Here is a 15,513-nt window from a genome sequence, read left to right as displayed (position 1 = left end):
GACTCCTGACGAACATAATTCTTGTGGAATAAAACTCACAGTACGTGTTTTATCGCGTCTAAAAACACTCGCCTGCGCTGGTTACACTGATTCCATTAAAGATGTGTTAATACGACTACTTTGCAGCAACCCTTCTATCATGACAATTGTGGATTTGTTGTATTTAATGAAAAAGAAGTAAAAAGAGAGCAATAATAGGTGAGTTTAATACTAATACATAAAAATTGCTATGGTCACCGTGGTATGTGGATGTTACCACCAACGAAAAAAAGAGACAAAGTCAAAAACCGTCTACAAAAATCAATGAAGGAGACACTCGGCGAAGGATAGAAGAGTGCGCTCTTTTATTTGGGTGCTATTCATCTGCAAGCTGCCGCAGATATCGGAATCTTTTCGTTCCCCATTTTTTTCGGTTTCTACGATATTCAGCCTATGTCGAATTTACTAAATCATTTACTTCTATGACGATTAACTTCCTTTTGGTGAATAATTATTTTGGAAAATTCAGTTGAAATTTACGAGTCTTCTATGGGTCTGGCATCCGAGGTTGCAGATTCGTCTCCTGTAAAGTAGTACTCGGGTTTTTCCGAGGATACCCGAGACACCATTAAAAAAAACAAAAAAGGATTTTCATTTCATACACCGGGGTTAAAATACAACATCTCTTTCAGTACAACACGAATTCAGCTGAATATTGTGTACATCGGTTTGCGTTATCTCTAATTTGTTGGTCAATAATCCCCTACACACAACTTACCGAGGACACAACTCCACTCAGAGCCAGTATCGATGCAAGGAGGGTAAAACTCAGCATTTTGACGGAATTTCACGTCGGCTTCTCGATGGATCACTGGATTTCAAGTTCGCGTTGCATGTGCTCGCAGATGTAACCAACCAAAGAATGAATTGGTTAATTGGATGAGTCACTAATAACACTCTGCCAGTGCTTTTGTTAAAAACCTGACAAGAATTTTTCTTGTTGTGACTGTTTATCTTTTACTATGATGTAATTATTGCATTACTTAGTTTCCTTAAATTATGTAATATGATGTGTCCAATTAATTGATTGTACCTACTTCCTCAACAAATTCAAATCAGAATAAACGCTGGTCATAACGTTTTGTACGGTGTGGCTTGGGTGTTGATATTAGGAACTTCAAGATCAACGACAACGTCACCTCAAATAATAAACTTTCAGTATTGTAACTCTTAGGCAATCATCCCATTTTGTTCACGTCGTACAAGATGAGTGAAGTATCCTAAAATGAAATTGGAACGAGAAGCTGTTTCAGAGTAAAAGAGAGATAAGGAAAAGTTCACATTTTTAGGTTCACGGTCACTTGTCGTCAAAACCTCAATTTTGTTGAGTTCACGTCGTTGAACATTATGCAAAGTACCGCAAAATTGTCTGTGCTAGTGCGTGCCGCACGTACAGCACGAATTATTTTCCTCTTTTATAGCCAATGATATCATTGTTTTGTGGTCATCGCTACCGTAGTCATAGTCGTTTCTTCAAACTCCCTGGTAGGATGAATGGAAGTGAACGGGCCTTGCCCACCAGCGGATTGAAGGTTTTCAAATCACAAACCGCACAGCTTGTTCAAATACTAGTTAATGAAGTTATTGATTGAAAGCTTTCCTTTTGAGCAAACCGTGCCAGCAAATAAACCGTATTTTTATAAGTAAGTCGACCAAAGCCTGCGTAATCTTTTAATAATAGGGAACTTAAGAAACGACAACGGTGACGGCTACGAGAACATCTGAAATTTGCATATTTAGTGGACAGAGACAATAGCTTTGCACGCTCTGCACGTGCGTTTTTCACTTTCGTTCATTTCTTTGCCGTCGTCAGCAAAACTACAACGTGAAATAGCCAAATTTGAGGTGTTATCAAGAAAGTCAGCACTTGAGGATAAATTTTCATTATTCTCCCCTAAATTAAGTGCCGTTCATACAAGTGTCTTTTTGAGGAACTGCCACACCCTTGTCATATTAAAAAGGTTGAAATAGTCACAAAGCGATTAAAATAACGCGAATTTGTGTTTTAAGATGACGTTCTCGTTGCCGTCCCCGTTGTCGTGCTCAACATGAGCACGTGCGCGTACAAAACGCAAGAGATTTCCCTTAAACCAAGCCCGATAGCGAAATAAATGCTCTTTTTCTCTCAAACGAGCACGGTGACCCCCGAATTTTTTTTCAGGTATTTGCTAAGTACAATCTAATAAAGAACATATTTCAAGAAGGAAAAAAGTTTGATAGTAGAACATGAATTTTTTTGGAAAACAGTTCCGTACTGGGTGTATTTTGGCCAAGGCGAGGACTTCAAGCTAACCACGGAACTGTCCCAAAGAGTGCACTATTCCCACAACCAGGCAATCAAAGACGGCGTAAATGAAGCAATACTGCTTATGTGAATAAAAGAAGCTTTATTTTCAAAATAAAGTTTTGTATCTTTCAAGTAACGAAGACTTAATTCTGTATGAAGGTGATTCGAATTTTTAACGCGCAACCAGTAAAAATACCCCATTTTAAGAGCCTGCTGACGCTTAAACAATCACGGTGACCCCATTTTTTTATTGCATTTTTTTAATGTTCATATATCATGAATGTTAATTATGCAAAGTTTCCAAAAAAGTTTGATAGTACAATAATTTCAAGGGAATTACCTTAAGCAAGGACGACGACGACAGCTACGTGAACGTCACGAAACAATTGGTCTAAAGAACAAAAATAAAAGCTCTAGACGTCTTGCACGTGCGTTTTACGTTTGGGAACATTACTATGCCGTTCTCGTCCTCAGAACGACGTGAAGTGACCAAATTTAGGGAGCTTATGATCTACGACAGCGACGTCGACGTCGACGAAAACGTCACCTCAAAATAGAACTTTGCTCTAGTAAAAGTCTTTCGCGGTTATTCCATCTTGTTCACGTCGTACAATGTCGGCGACTGGAAGTATCCTAAAAATAAATTGGTACGAGCGTTTTTTCAGACTGAAAATAGAGAATGAAAGATTCTCTGTTGAGTGCTCACGTTGTCGTCAAAACCTCAAATTTAGTGATTTCACGTCGTCGTCCCGCAGGGAACCGCAAAATTATGAGCTAAAATCCGTGCTGCACGTGCAGCACGATTATTTATGCTCTTTTAACCAATGATATCATTGTTTTCTGGCGTTTTCGTCGACGTCGTCGTCGTAGATCTTAAGCTCCCTTTTGAGCACGCAAGGACGACGACGACGATGACGACGACGGCTGCGAGAACGCCACAAAACAATAGCTCCAATGAGCAAAAACAAAAGCTCTGCACGCCCTGCACGTGCATTTTTCATTTTGGTACATTTCTTTGCCGTCCTCGTCCTGACAACGATGTGAATTTACCATGCAAATTTCAGGTTGTATAGAGGACGTGAGAACATGACGAGACATTTTTAATTTTCTCCCCAAATAACCGCACAATTCATGCTAATTTTATTCCTGCAATGTTGATACACAATTTCCATTCCGAACGAATTGGGATTCTAATATTTTTAGACGACGTTCTCTTTGGCGTCGTCGTCGTTGCGTAAGCTCCCTAATAATTGTGATGTTAAGTCTCTCTTGTGTCAGTTGAAGGATGAATGGTAGTGGACAGGCCGTGCCCATCAGCGGATTGAAGGTTTTCAAATACCAAACCGAACAGCTTGTTCAAATAATTAGTGAAGTTAGTGAGTGAAAGATTTCATTTTGAACAAACAGCACCAGCAGATAAGCAGTAATAGGTCGACCAAAGCGTACGTTATCTTTTAGTAATTGTGATGTTAAGTCCCTCTGTTATCAGTCGAAGGAAAAAAAATGCTATTCGTTTATTAACTTGTGGTCTAGTGGCTAATGCAAATCTCATTACGCTCCTGGCCTTAACAAGAAAGGTGCCACATATGTAAAAAGCTGTGACATTCACGGATGACGTCCCGGCAAACACAAGACATGAATATTATACCAAAACAAGCGAGCGGCAAAACAAAGAAGTTCACAGTTTTTTTTTTCACTAGAGAGAACTAACCTTCCTACTTTCATTTATTTAAAGGGGACACCCATCTTCGGACTGCTAAAGCGGCCCCTTTGACGAGAAAAATCGCCTGGCCGGCGTTAGACAGAGTAAAATCTATCTAGTCTCACCGTCTTAGGAGGCACTATGTTCAGACCGCCATAATGAGACAAGGAAAACAAAGAGACAAGGTCTCTTCTCACAGATGAGCTACTGAAGAAGAATCGATTCATCAAAATATACCATCTCGTGTACTGTGCTTAAACTTGTCTTTAACAAAGACCTAAAGGTCGTGAAATCCTGGTTCAGAAGAAAATACTTGAAAACAACACAAAGACGTAAGATTTCGCTGTTAGGTCGAGTCCTTGCCAGTATAATTCTTTTAACTTTCACTGCCTCAACATTTTTTTCAACATCAGTTCGATTGCTGACTGCTGGGGTGGGCAAACGGTTTCGATACATCAACATCAGGTATCTCTGGATGGTGAATTTAATTTCAAAACTCACATCAGCTCTGAGAAGGATTCGACAGTTTTTTCCTTTAATCACTAAATATGCTCCATACTAATAAGGCATTTGTCCTTCAACACTTGAACTGCTTTGCCCCTTCATCTTGTTTGAGGAAGAGGGAAAGTTCAAATCAATCGACAACACAGTTTTTTTGGTATAAGAACATTCAGGATGAGATGAACCAAAATTCTAAGAACATATCCCGGGTGATGATCACGGTGTAACGAAGTCTTACTTGTTCTCATTCTCATTTGGTTTTCTGTTTTTGTGAGTAGCAGAATAAAGGTAAAAAAAAATGAATAGTCTAACATAGCTAGTCCAACAGGACAATTTTCTTAAATCAGGTGTAATCTTAGAGAAATAAAGGATATTACTTGGCCGCGCGGGGATCATTAGTACGATGTTTTTTTTATCTTCGAGTGCTGATGTAGCGTGAACAAGTGCGCGATGCTGTAAGCCCGAGAAGATAAAATTCGTATCCCCCAGCTGCCATGTAATGCTCTGTTTATTATATAGATACTGATGAAATGCCCAGACTAAAAACAACTTGCTTTATTCATTTTGGGAATGACGAAAAAGTGATCACCAACCGCTAAAACACGGATTTTGTGTTCAATGAAACAAGATATGAAAGTAATGAACAACAAATATTGAGCCATAAACATGTTAATGTTGTGGAGAACAATTAAATAGAGTGTTTTCACTCACGTGATCAGCAGGCTTGTTTTTCCACCGAAACAAAAGAAAGCGTTTGCGTGATAATAGAGCTCGAATCCCAGAGGATTAGTTGGGGACACCAACATGGCGACCGTGACGTCACGTGAAAACACTACAGCATAAAGGTATCTTACAATGACGGGGAAGCTCGCTTTTTATTGGCTAGTCGTTTTAATTATAATGACGAGACATATGTCATCACGTGATCTCCACTGCGCGATGAAAATATATAATTTTTCAGAGTAAAAAGGAAAATCTTAGTATTTTATGAGTATCTACATAATAAAATGGTTGTGGGTATGCCTCGCGAAGTGGTCCTGAACATCCGGAACAACCGGAAAATCCCGTCCCGCATACTACTGGTCGACGATGTGATTGGTTTCGAGCGATCAACCGGAAAATGTAGTCCATTCGCCACTTGAAAATTATTGAACTGCATTACCTTAAAGATAATCTGGATTAAAATCTTTTCACAAGTTTTTAGAACCGCAGCGTCGTTCGTTTTGAAAATATTGTATTTTTAATTTCCGAATTTCCCCTTTGCGTGACACCAAGATAGTGGCTGTTTGGTTGGGAAAAAAAAAGGCCTTTCAACAACAACATTTATTATCTCAAACTTAGACTAATTAAAAAGGATTTTTTACGTAGTTTAGGTAAATGGAGCCTAGAGGTTAAAGGAGCCGTAAGGTTTTCGAGTTAACCTCTAGTAACTATTTACAGTTAATTTTAAATAAAATAAAAAATAAAAAAAGCAGCTACTTTCATCAGTTGCAATGGTTCAAGTCTGAAGAGATTGTGTTAATGTTTATGTGTACCAGTTCATTAGTGAAAAGACCGCGTTTTCATGGCAAAGCGAATAGGCCTTTTGAAACAAACGATCACATGGTACAAAATCCGCCATGCTGGAGGGCAAGCTCATTATTATTCCCCCACTGGGACATTAAAACAAAGGCAAGTCAAGCTTGACTGGTTCAGGTTTCTCTGTTTTAATGTCCCAGTGGGGGAATAATAATAAGCTTGCCTTCCAGCACGGCGGATTTTGTACCATGTGATCCTAGTTTGTTGCAAAAGGCCTATTCGACCTTTGTGGTTTAATTATTACATTGACACACCAAAATTGCGCCTCCATACAAAGCTCGTAAAAGTTTTGGGAGACGTTTCGGCCAATTACTAAACAAAATTGGTGTACCACACAGATTTGAGACTTTGAGAAGTTGTTTATGTATTAGTCTTTTATAACATTTCGTTTTCTCGGTTTTTTGTTGCGTGACAGTGAAGAGCGCTCCCAGTGAAGACTGGGCCCCAAACAAAAAAGACAGAGGAAGTCTGAGTACCCAATTAGGAAGAATGGTGGACGAACTTCTTCAAAAAACGCTTGAAAAAGCAATTGTTGCTTTCCATAAAATCCGTGATCGCATTATCTATCCAGCGAATAAGTGTTCAAAAATCCATCTAGCAGATGCTGCTTTATCGACTGTGATTGGTGGAATAACCTTTCCTCTTTGTTTGGGATTTCTACAGCGGGGCATTTTTCGTCCAATTCGCATTACCTCAAACCTTCGAGTTTTCAGTTCGTTATGTGGAAGCATCTCTACGATAATCGCTGGCTCTTCAGCCTCCTTAGCTTTTCTTTCTAGCGTTTCGCTATTGAAAGAAATTAAGCGAAATCCATTGAAAACGTTCGCGGAAAAACAGCCGATTAGAACAGTGCCTGTGGTAGTGTCTTCGAAGGACGTTCCCATCTATGGAGTTGCGAGTTTAGTAGTGTTCAAATTACTTCGTGGCAGGTTTAAATCCGTTTTGCCAAGCAGCTTGATCCATCCAGGAGCGTTCGCAAGAAGATCTCTACCAGCAAAAGGAAAGAATTATGCCTCTGTCGGAGTGAAGAACAAACTAGCGGTAATGGGTGAGCTATTTTACTACGTACAGTGTATCTATTCAACAAACAGACTTAACTGATTAGAGTGTAATGTGAAGTGATAATTTTCTACTCCATATGAACCATGTGAGCGTTAGCCGAACTGATGGAAATGGGCCCACACAAGGACAGAGAAAAACTCTGACCAGGGTGGGCATTGAACCCACCACCTTCGGGTTAGATCACCGCTGCTCTACCGACTGAGATATAAGGTCAATTCCCACCCTGGTCAGAGTTTTTCTCTGTCCTTGTGTGGGCCCATATTCAAGAAACACACTGCACCGCACTCGTTTCTCTTCCACTTAATTCCTTGGCATACTTTTTTTTTTTTCGGTAGGAAGGCTATATGGTTGCCACTCTTGTGGAAAGAGGTGGAGAACTTCATTTGTAGGAGATCACATTCCACCTAATATGCTTGTTAAGGAAGGACAGGAACAAAGGTTTTATCCACAGTGCAGAAGCTGTTCTTTTCAACAAGGTCAGATTGAAATATTTTGAAGTTTTAACAGGGTTAATTGATAGTCGGACCGTGGCAATCCTGGAAAGTCATGGATTTCCAATATTGAAAAATCCATGTCTGGAAACTGTGGAAAATTAGTGCAAGTCATGAAAAATCCTGGATAATAAGATCTATGCTAAAACAAGATAAAATCATTCTCTCAATTTTTGTTAAATTGCACTGCAACTTGTCTATTTGTACACTGTTTTAGAGAGCACTCCATTTCATTTTGTGGATCATGTACATAACAGGTTTCCTAGGTCATGGATTTTGTCTTATATAGTCCTTGAAAGTTTTGGAAAAGTCATGGAATTATAGAAGACAGAAAGTGTTAAAAGAATCAGGGGACTTGAAATAAAATAATTTTGGGAACTAGGAATTGGGGTTTCATAAAGCTATTTAAGGAAATTCTCAAACCAGCTTGTTTGAATTCTTTGATGCACTCGTGTGATAAGACGGCCTTGTTGGTGCCAAAACAGTAGAAAAATGTAGCTCAAGTTTTGCATAATAATAGAGTCAAATTCCCAAAAAGACTTTCTCGCTATTGTACTTTTCACTAACATGGCCACTGTGATGTCACGTGCCATCAAAGAATTTGTTAGGATTTTAAATTAAAAGGTTTCTTACTTATCATTTACATTCATCATGATACAATTTTCAGGTGCTGCCTTATCTACTTCTTCAAGACGACTTTTCATTAAGACTCACGGCACATCTTTGAGGCTTTATCATTTGTGGTTCCCTTTGCCAATTCCATTGGCCATGTTACGGAACTATGTGAGAGATCACACTGGATTTACAGAGTCAAACACAGACACTGCGTCCTATGATGAGACTAAAGAACCAGACAAGCTTTTAACATCAATCGTACACAATGTTTTGAACTTTTTTGAAATAAGGCACAAAGATGATGACCAAGAGATTGATTGACACACAATGTAAACAAAAAAGATCCCAGGGCATCAAGCTCATCCTTTACCATCATTTCTCCTGTAACAATAATTAGTATTAATAACGATAATTAATTGACACTTGTCTCTTTCTATTGGGCCCATCTACTTTGCAGAAGTTGGTTCAAAACTTCAACTAGTCTAAGAATAACTTTCTTGGTCATTGTTTCTCCTCAAAGTTCAAACTTTGTTTGAAAATGGTTACCTTATTTGATCACGAATCCTTTCATTCATTTAACACCTTGACTCCAAAGGAGTGTGACTTTTTACTAGTCGATGTGGGGCAGTTCAGAATAGGCCGAGTTGCTGTATCAATATTCAGGCATGGCTAGGAGGCTTTATGGTCAAATTTCATGGCTCAGTTCTGTTTTCTTTCTCTCCCAAGTCTCAAGTAAGATTTCTAAACAAAATAACAAACAGATTTGACCATAAAGCCTTGTAGCCAGGTGTGAATATTCATACATTGAATATGGCCTTGTCAATGGGTTAGCAAACCTCTACATCTACTAAAAAACTATGTCCCCTTTAATCCATTAACTTCTAGGAGTGAGACGCTAAATACCAGATGATTTTAATCGTCAATGAGAAGCAGTTCAGGAGTCAATGGGTTGGGTCTTGTTTTTTTTTTTTTTTTACAGAGAGCTAGAACTTCCTTTACTGACGCATTAAGATTACATCTATCTAGCTAACTTTAGTTTACTCTTTATCAACCCAGTTGATAATACCAAATTTCATGCTACAAAATAACAAACACGTACTGACCAAGCTCTGCAGTTTCTTAACAAACTGCTCCATAACCTTTTCTAAATTAGTCATAATTTTTTGCCTTGCTTAAGGCAAAGTACAGTTTGAAATTTCCAGTTTTAGAACAAGGCAACACAAGCTTATTAATAATAATAATAATAATAATAATAATAATAATAATAATAATAATAATAATAATAATAATAATAATAATAATAATAATAATAATAGTTAATATTAAAATGATAACAATTTTGGAGTATGGCATATGTATGAGTATTTGAGTTCAGAGTGCTTTACAGATAATTACTTGGTTTATTTATTTTATTTTGCCGAGAAATTGCTATCATCCTGTCCTCCACATTCATTATACTAGGCCCATCAAAAGCAAGAAAAACAAAACTGCATTCCTGATACCTCTTTGCATAAACAGCTTACTTAATGCAGCTTCCACAAGATAAAGCACATCTTACAAAGCATAAAATAATCCAACGATTATTAAATGACTTCTACTGACCATTTTGCATCTTTTTTGGGACAAAGATTATTTTGTATCATTCTGTATCAGTATACTTGCATACCTAAATTATTAACAACTTGTCACAATATTACAGAATCTTTTTTCTTCATTTCTTTTGTCTCGCCAGACTGAACATAGTCCTTTTGAAAATCTTCCCTCTTCTTTAAATACTCTTGTTTGCATTCTTCAAAGAAGTCTTTGTTTTGATAACTAAAAAAAATAAAGGACATTAAGGAAAGCAATTAGTTAGTTACTGGCCTCTATGTGAGGTGAATGTTAGGTAGAGAACACCTTATTTTAAACATCCCAACAACAATAAAAAAAACAATAATTAATAATGATGGTAATGATAATAAAAAATATATCTGCATATTCAGTGCACGAAATGAAAAAAAAAAAACAACCCAGGCAACCAAACCCATGAATTTGGTTGCCCTGATAAATCCTTGGTTGCCAAGTTGTCCATTTGGAAACCCCCTGCAATTATTAAAATGCACTCTGTTTGGTGCTGTAATCATGTGGTGATCCAGCTTGAATATCTGACAGTTCTTACTGTGTGCCTGTGAAGCCTGAGTTTAAGTTTAGGCATCTAATGCAGGGCTGGAAATAATTTTTCTCCTTTAACAGGACACATGTCCTTTCAAATCTTCATTTTGGTCGGACATCTTATCAATTTGACCGGACATTAATTAGCATCATTTGTAAGAATTTAATGATTTTCAATACCAAGCATTCAAAACTGCAATTATATTTTTTCTTTAATTAACAGTTATGATTAACTAGATGACTTTTACTACCATGACTACTGTACTTCATAACACAGTTTTCTTCATCATACTGAGCTGAAACTCTCTTCTGAAGTATTTTTTGTTTGAAATCAGTCCTTTATAGCAAACTGATATGTCTTTGCCGTTGTGAAGGGCGTTACCTTGCGAGACTTACGCCGGTACATATATGAAATGCGGCCAACATATCGCAATGCACGCAGTGCGTTATAGGGCGATTTATATGGAACACCTCCGCTTTATGAGATACTTTTCAAATATAGCGCAAACAATCTATCTAAGCAAGTTTCACAGACAGACTACATCTTGGAGAAGAAGTCAATTGTGGCAGTGAAATGTTCGGACATAATGTCCGATCAAAATGTGAAATTGGCCGGACATACTCAATATTTGGTCGGACAATGTCCGATGACCGACTGTTATTTCCAGCTCTGCTAATGCCTAAATGCATTTTTCTATCTGACAATGTTTTGTAAAAGCTACAGATATTGAAAAGACTTGAAATCCTCAGCTGCATCAAATAAATAAAATACTATTGGACATTGACGATAGAAATTCAATCTGACAGGCGACAAAGTCCAGTGGTTTGTGTGTTAGGTTTGCATGCGGTTGCCCAGGTTTAAATCTGGTCAGTGTAAAACGCAAACTGCAGACTGCAGACCAGGGGTAAAATGCAGACTGAGGTTATAATGTAACTGTTGAAAAAGCCCAAACCCCATAGAAATGCTAACCTTAGACCTAATTAGGCCTAAAACAATGTTTAGGCTTGACTGTTAGCATTTCTAATGGGTTTGGGCTTTTTCAACAGTTACGTTATAACCTCAGTCTGCGTTTTACACTGACCGGTTCAAATCCCATTCTTACCTCTGGTTTAGACTTGTTTCCGGTTGTCCTGGATTCAACTCTACCACACTACCACACACAAAAGGCCAACTGGTTGCCTCCTGGCAGTTGGCATTCTTAATCATATTTCTGTTAAGTTTGAATTGTCTTTTTCCAGTTTATTAAAAGTGGCTGCCTGTGAACTAGCTTGATCGCCATATGTACATGTAAGTGCTTTCCCTCTATAAACAATGCATTTGCATTTGCATTTATTTTGCACTTGACAAGTACAGTAAGTCGGGTGCAACTTGTTTAAAATTAAGGCAGGCTTGAAGGTTTGCCAATCAAATTCAATAGGGGAGGGTGCGCATGATAAATTGAATGGCTCAATACTTACTAGCTCGTTAGGCAATCTTTCATCGCTTGATTTTCTTTGCGACAGGCCCAGACTACAGAAACCGTCCTACCTTTTGCACACTGTGAAAAAGCTGATTAAAAAAAAAAAAAGAAAAGAAGGAATACCAGACTGTTATGTATTGAGTTCAAAATTGCATATGACATCACGTACAAGAGTGAACGAGTGACGTACCTTTCACAAGATCATTGCAATTCACCATTGCTCTTTCCCTGACAATCTTAGGTATAAGAACTTCTGTTTCAACATATCTTAAATGATCTCCGCGCGCCCAAGGAGAAATTCTTGAGGAAATATCGCGTGAATATTCATCTGGTTCTTCCGAATTTGTAGCCGCCATTTTAAAAATTTACCATCAGTCTCTGCGAAATTGTTTAGTAAGAGCCGCCGTTCTCTTTACCAGCGGTCAAATAATTAAATACAATTCATTGTCGTGACGGAAGTTGAGGTCTTCAAGCCCACAACCCGCTCCAGTAGGAAGAACAGCGTTGATCTAACCCAAAGGTCGCCGGTTCAATTTCCACCCTGGTCAGAGTTTTTTCTCTATCCTTGTGCGGGCCCATTTCCATTAGTCGGGGTGACGCTCATATGGTCTATATGGGTAGAAAACTGGCACTTCACATTACCTTCTAATAGACTATAGTTAAGAAGTCAATTTATATTTGTCCAAAAATTTGGTTTTATCAACGGAGTTGATAATGTAAATTGGCCACCGTACAGAGATTCTAAAAGCTGACGTTTCGAACGTTAGCCCTTCGTCAGAGCGAATGGGATTCGATCTGGATTCGCTCTGACGAAGGGCTAACGCTCGAAACGTTAGCTTTTAGAATCTCTGTACGGTGGCCAATTTACATTATCTACTCCGTTGATAAAACCAAATTTTTGTATACTACTTCCCCACCGACGCAGCACCACAGTTTCTTTAGAAACTACCCCTTCATATATTTGTCCAAGCATAGGCAGCCCAAGCTCAAGTCACTACAAACAGCCGTTGAGAATCTAAACGCGTTATAAGACTTTGTATGGGAAATAAAATACTGTCGATTATAAAGCCTAAAAAATGCTCAATTTAACGTTCATTCAATAAAATGAATCAAAATGACTCACCTCTGCTGTATTCTTGTGCCTTTTAGAGCTTATTTTACAGTTTCGGGAAGTCCGTGTTTTCAATGTTCTAAGACGACACAAGAATACAGCAGAGGTCTGACTATCGCGTTAATTATTGCTCCAAATTTCCCCTATCCCGTTAATCCCTGTGGTTTGTATCCCCATAATGCCAGTTACTACTGATGACATCATTGTGCGCAATCTGTTTGGTTTGCAAAACATTTGTTCGTGGTTGTTTGCCGATATTGACAGATACAGAACATTTCAAGAGAAAATTCAAATAATCGCATTTGTAAGTGTTATTTTCACTTTTTGTGCCGTCTATATCGACCAACGAACCTATTTTATTCTTTTTTAAAAAAATGACAAGTGTGATGCTTGGTAGCCTGGGATATCCCGTATCCAGTTAATTTAACCCCAAATATGTATCCCGTATCCCTATAATTTTGTGCCCATATATCCCGTATCCAGATAACCCCTACTAGGGTCTCACTGTTGTTGCTGTTATTATCGTAGTATTTGACTATGATCCAAACGTCGAATTTCTTTTTATTATGGACAATGTTACGGTAGGTTATAAATTACAATATTATCAATTTGATGTACTTCAATGTATTATAACGCAGTTAATTATTCTACATTATTTTCTAACTTTAAAAATGTTTTAACTGCTTAATTGATGTCGTTGAGTGAGCGAGCGAGTAATTTATACACGTAAACACCTAAGAATTAACAAAAACTCGTTCAAACGTGCATTTGTAGAAAAAAAAAGTACATTAACTATTTAAGAACATCTATTAAAAAATATCATTTAGAAAAGAGCTATTCAAGGTTTAATACCAGGACCAACCCACTGGGAGTTGAAATAACCAAATACAAAATGTAATCTTTCCAATGACATCTTCTCTCTGATGAGGAAATTTTCCTGAATAAGAATATTTAATTTTACCTAAATAAATATTGATAAAGCGACTAGTGGTGGTGAAATCCCATCTGCAAATGGTTCAACTTTCAGGTCTTCTCCTGTAAACCTATGAACCCACATACTGCTCGCAAAGAATAGGACATGGAGTTCGCGGTTTGGTGCCGTCTGGCCTTTTCTATAAAGTAATAATTATGGATGCCACATGGTGCAGATACCAGATGGCTCAGTCGGGAGTGCACTGGAGACGGTTTTGAACCCCGGCCGGATCAACACCCAGGGCCTTTAAATAACCAAGAAGAAAACTGCTGCATTTGTAATTCCATCTTCAAAATAATGGTTTTCTAGGATAAGGACTATAAAGCAAAGGCCCCACAACACTTCACTTGTAATTTTGCGGGATGTTAAAGGTGTGATCTTAATATAACACCAAGTTCTCATGACTACCCAACAAAGGAATGCATGGTACTAGTTTAAGAGAATGAACGTTTCGATCATGGGAATGAGAGAGTTAAAGCATTTAGTACACGCGCAAATGGCAAACATCAGCGTGAAATTTGCGCTTTGCCAAAAATCAAAGGAACTTGTTTGATTGCCTGTTATTTACAGACGCTTATCACGTACAGTATTAGAAAGGTAAAGTAAAGTCTGCTACGAACCTAGAAGGCCCAGCAGGCCAGTGCTTATCTCCGGTTTCTGTAGCAAGAAAGGAGTAGGAGTATTTCTACTCGCCCCTGGATGGGATGCTAGTCCATCGCAGGGTTACCCCAGCATTAAGTTCAACGGTACCCATTTATACACCTGGGTGGAGAGAGGCACTGTGAGAGTAAAGTGTCTTGCCCAAGAACACAACTCAATGTCCCCGGCTAGGACTCGAACCTGGACCACTCAATCCGGAGTCGAGCACACTGACCATGAGGCCACCGTGCCTCCCACAGTATTAGAAAAGAGACAGAATTTGCAATATTTGCATAAAAATAGAGTTAATTTCTCAGAGTATAGCATTCACGAACACCCCGAATTCTTTGGTTTGGTGCACAAGCATGGCTGAAGTGACGAACAACATATCACGGCTCTACGTTTTGTTTACAGTGACCGTTGCTACTAGCTTAAGCCACACACCCCATACACCAACAAATACCTGAGAAAAAGACAGCGAGCGCTACCATGTTTCCTCCCTCAAACTAAGTTTGTGGCTAGTTAAAACAAATTAATAAATAAACAAATGATAATGATGATATCACAAGTAGTATCCAAGCTAAAATCAAGCACTGTCACTGTGACTTGTGACTCCCATAGTGGCAATCATCCTTGGTTGATGTGATGTCTTGGCTAACAGTGATTACTTAGAGCACCACAACCAAGTTACACTGTGCTGGATCAATTGGGTATCCTGAGGAGAGTACAAACTCGAAAGGTCTAAGTATTAATGGCAGCATCAGGTTGTGCCACTTCTCGAGAATGAGAACTGCAATCTCTTGTGGGACATGAACATACAGTATTCAAAGGTCACGTTATTCACCAAAATCGCCAAGACATCATTATGACTGTGGTTGACAAAACAGTAGAAACCATCTCAATA

General features: G+C 38.4%; 4 protein-coding genes across 5 annotated transcripts in view; 1 reads left to right on the top strand and 3 right to left on the bottom strand.

Annotated features, from left to right (window-relative positions):
- LOC138033606 (uncharacterized) overlaps positions 1 to 913 on the bottom strand; it is a 12,100-nt gene extending 11,187 nt beyond the window's left edge. Inside the window, exon 1 of the mRNA XM_068881397.1 lies at positions 758 to 913. Within this exon, the coding sequence (XP_068737498.1) occupies positions 758 to 814 (57 nt within the window). The 5' untranslated portion in view covers positions 815 to 913. The remainder of the gene's footprint in view (positions 1 to 757) is intronic.
- The window catches only part of LOC138033607 (uncharacterized), a 7,331-nt gene extending 1,976 nt beyond the window's left edge, over positions 1 to 5,355 (bottom strand). Inside the window, exon 1 of the mRNA XM_068881398.1 lies at positions 5,241 to 5,355. The gene's annotated coding sequence lies outside the window, so the exon portion shown is untranslated. The remainder of the gene's footprint in view (positions 1 to 5,240) is intronic.
- Positions 5,356 to 5,881: 526 nt separating this feature from the next.
- Positions 5,882 to 8,693, top strand: LOC138033605 (uncharacterized). The gene is made up of 3 exons (XM_068881395.1): positions 5,882 to 7,155; positions 7,505 to 7,645; positions 8,328 to 8,693. The coding sequence occupies exons 1-3, from the start codon at positions 6,597 to 6,599 to the stop codon at positions 8,594 to 8,596; spliced, it is 969 nt and encodes a 322-aa protein (XP_068737496.1). The 5' UTR covers positions 5,882 to 6,596; the 3' UTR covers positions 8,597 to 8,693.
- On the bottom strand, positions 8,534 to 12,274 carry LOC138033608 (COX assembly mitochondrial protein homolog). 2 transcript variants are annotated; one of them, XM_068881400.1, is made up of 4 exons: positions 12,077 to 12,262; positions 11,885 to 11,975; positions 9,942 to 10,090; positions 8,534 to 8,656 (listed from the first exon to the last, which is right to left on the bottom strand). In XM_068881400.1, the coding sequence occupies exons 1-3, from the start codon at positions 12,240 to 12,242 to the stop codon at positions 9,961 to 9,963; spliced, it is 387 nt and encodes a 128-aa protein (XP_068737501.1). In that variant the 5' UTR covers positions 12,243 to 12,262; the 3' UTR covers positions 8,534 to 8,656; positions 9,942 to 9,960. The 2 variants fall into 2 exon arrangements, with proteins under 2 accessions (XP_068737501.1, XP_068737500.1); XM_068881399.1 differs by lacking the exon at positions 8,534 to 8,656 and having other exon boundaries at positions 9,167 to 10,090; positions 12,077 to 12,274.
- Positions 12,275 to 15,513: the final 3,239 nt, after the last annotated feature.

The sequence above is a fragment of the Montipora capricornis genome, chromosome 14 (genome assembly GCF_036669925.1).
Source record: "Montipora capricornis isolate CH-2021 chromosome 14, ASM3666992v2, whole genome shotgun sequence".
Classification (NCBI taxonomy): Eukaryota; Metazoa; Cnidaria; class Anthozoa; order Scleractinia; family Acroporidae; genus Montipora; species Montipora capricornis.
The sequence above is the reverse complement of the archived record's forward strand: the minus strand, read 5'-3'. Positions and strand labels throughout refer to the sequence as shown.

Bases quoted from the DNA above. Each gene is read 5' to 3' on its own strand.
- LOC138033605 (XM_068881395.1), top strand. From the start codon at position 6,597: ATGGTGGACGAACTTCTTCAAAAAACGCTTGAAAAAGCAATTGTTGCT. The intron at 7,156-7,504 runs GTGAGCTATTTT...TTTTTTCGGTAG, and splicing joins GAACAAACTAGCGGTAATGG to GAAGGCTATATGGTTGCCAC. The intron at 7,646-8,327 runs GTCAGATTGAAA...TACAATTTTCAG, and splicing joins AAGCTGTTCTTTTCAACAAG to GTGCTGCCTTATCTACTTCT.
- LOC138033608 (XM_068881399.1), bottom strand. From the start codon at position 12,242: ATGGCGGCTACAAATTCGGAAGAACCAGATGAATATTCACGCGATATT. The intron at 11,976-12,076 runs GTACGTCACTCG...TTTTTTAATCAG, and splicing joins TTGCAATGATCTTGTGAAAG to CTTTTTCACAGTGTGCAAAA. The intron at 10,091-11,884 runs GTAAGTATTGAG...TATTTTTTTTAG, and splicing joins AAAGATTGCCTAACGAGCTA to TTATCAAAACAAAGACTTCT.